The sequence below is a fragment of the Penaeus japonicus genome, unplaced genomic scaffold, assembly GCF_977035675.1.
Source record: "Penaeus japonicus unplaced genomic scaffold, GWHDUDI00000001_assembly GWHDUDI00000035, whole genome shotgun sequence".
In the NCBI taxonomy this organism is placed as follows: Eukaryota; Metazoa; Arthropoda; class Malacostraca; order Decapoda; family Penaeidae; genus Penaeus; species Penaeus japonicus.
In genome coordinates, this window is record NW_028234437.1 from 11,667,441 (window position 1) to 11,669,940 (window position 2,500).

Sequence of the window (2,500 nt, forward strand, 5' to 3'; positions counted from 1 at the left end):
TCTTTCATAAGTTTTAATTTACATAACCAGGGTTAGACAGTATTTTGCATTAGACATATAGATGATCATAAACATGATTATCACACATGCTTAAATGAACATTGTAACTTTGTTGCACCCATACTAACAATCTCTCACACACAAACAAACACACACACACGCACACTAACACGCACACGCACGCACACACACACACACACACACACACACACACACACACACACACACACACACACACACACACACACACACACACACACACACACACACACACACACACACACATACACATACAAAAAAAAACAGTGATTGAGTGAATGAGTGATATATTAATTTAGTGACTAATTACTTGAGTGACTGAGTAAGTAAGTAAGTAAGTAAGAGAGTGAGAATTAGAATATGAATGAATGAAACATCTTGTTTTACATAGAACATTAGTATTTGCAAATGAGGTACAGATTGGAATGCATTTTTAAACATCTGTGCACAGTTTATACACAATTATCTCATTTGATTTTGAATTTTCAGTCTGCTTTTTCTGGCAATCTAATTTGGATTATCATTCACTCCCGTACACTTAGAAAAAAAGTGCATATATTGATAGAGATTGACTCTGTAAGGCTTTGGCTGGGAAGTGTTTTAGATGGATATTGCTGTTACTGGTCATTATAATGTGGTCATGAGCCTTAAAAGGGCTCATAAAGACATTATTCTCCCTCTCCCTTCCCTCCCTCGCCAAAGCCTTATGGTATAGACGCGACCAAGAGTCTGACAACCTCCCTAGGGTATTGAATGGCCCTTTGACATGGAACTACAATATGTAGCATGTTTTTGATTGAGAGTTACGACCTATAGAACATAAGTTGTGAAGATATTCTTATAGATCTGATTTGGTAGTTCAGACAAAAGTAGAGCATAGGCTTACATCCCCATAGCCATGTCATTGTAAATTCATTATGATTTTGTTTCTTAGCATCGTATTGCTTTTGTATTGTAGGAATCAGAATTGCATCTTTGCTGGTGATCAGAGAGCATTTTTTTGGAGATAGCATTTTTATTATATTATGATTATTGTTATTGTTATTGTTATCATTATTTGCATATTACCATAAGAAAAAAAGCAACAGTATATTTTGAGAGCATTTCCTGCTATACATGATTGTGTGCCACCAGTTATTTTTAGGATTTTTTTAATTCTCTGTTATTGAAGCAACATATACAAATTTTTTGCCTTGTATATTTTGCCTTTGCTTGGCTAGTCCTCAACCCCAACTCCCCCTGATTTACTCATAGTTTTTTTTTTTTTTTTTTTTTTTTTTTTTTTTTCTTTTTTTTTTTCATAAGAATCTTCAGTAACGTGAAAAGTGGTCTTATCATGTCTCTTTATTTACTTGCATGAACCTGTAGACACTCAAAAGGGTTAGCAGATCAGATAAAGTGCCGTATGTAAATGTTTGTTCTCGATGGATATGATGCATGGATATCAGGGCAATGACCATTTTTATTTTTTTGGATGTATATGGCAGGAGTATATTTGTCTTTTTATCTACTGTTGCACAAGTAGAAATCCCATACCCCCAAAATCAGGACCCAAATTTTGGAGTACAGTGTCAGGATAGACACTAAATTTTTGTGGCACTGTGGTGAAGGTGCAAATGAACTCTTTGCAGAAGAAACCCATTCAAAAAGAAAAAAAAAATCATGATATTGAATAAAATGTATGTATACATTTCTCTCTTTTTAAGGGTTATGTCTGTTTTAGACTTCTACAGTATTTTAAGCTTGAGAGAGTAAAAGGAATACTTGAATATAAACCTTCGTTTGTTTGTGATTATAAAAGCAAACTAAAAAAAGAAAAGCGACAGAAAATTTGGCCTAGGAACCATGAAGATGGATACAGAACCTTTGCTTCTTTCCTCGGACTATGTGTCAGCCAAATCTCAGTAGCTCAGGGTAGCGGCTTCCTTTGTTTTGTCATGATTATGGATCACTGGGAAGACGCGTTTAGTGGACTCGGAGGAGTAGTTGACTGTTTGAGTAGCTCTTGGTCTAAATTTGTTTTTTTTCTTTTTTCCCAATTCTAGGAGATGGAATCTTAGCTCAAATTCGATCTAAATACCACAATATGCGTAAGTAAGAGTATGGTTTGTCAATTCTATTGATTGTTATTTTTTTTATTTTTTATTTATTTATTTTTTTTTTATACTTTTTTTCAATGTACTGCTTAGTTGCTTGATAACCTTTGTTGAGGTAGAGAGGCAATAAAGCCATGAATTTGTAGCTTTGGCTGTCCAAGAATGAACACAGTTGCTTGTGTCAAATTATGAGAAGTTCATTGAAGTTGGTTTTGTCACAGCTGTAGTCTATACCTTTTGATTGATTTTTATTGATTTATTTTTAAAATGATTTTCCTATAATTTTCTTTTCCATTTTAAAATATTGGATGCATTTAATGCTATTTGCTGTTCAGATAATGGGTAAATGACTTTGCCTGTCATTT

General features: G+C 33.8%; 1 protein-coding gene across 50 annotated transcripts in view; it reads left to right on the plus strand.

Annotated features, from left to right (window-relative positions):
* The window catches only part of LOC122258642 (cytoplasmic dynein 1 intermediate chain), a 48,422-nt gene that overhangs the window by 33,082 nt on the left and 12,840 nt on the right, over window positions 1-2,500 (plus strand). For 16 of the 50 annotated variants that reach the window (XM_086531356.1, XM_086531359.1, XM_086531368.1 and 13 more), the window contains one exon: window positions 2,085-2,129. The exons of the other annotated variants lie outside the window; for them this stretch is intronic. In XM_086531356.1, the coding sequence (XP_086387482.1) occupies window positions 2,085-2,129 (45 nt within the window). The remainder of the gene's footprint in view (window positions 1-2,084; window positions 2,130-2,500) is intronic. 50 annotated transcript variants of the gene reach the window in all.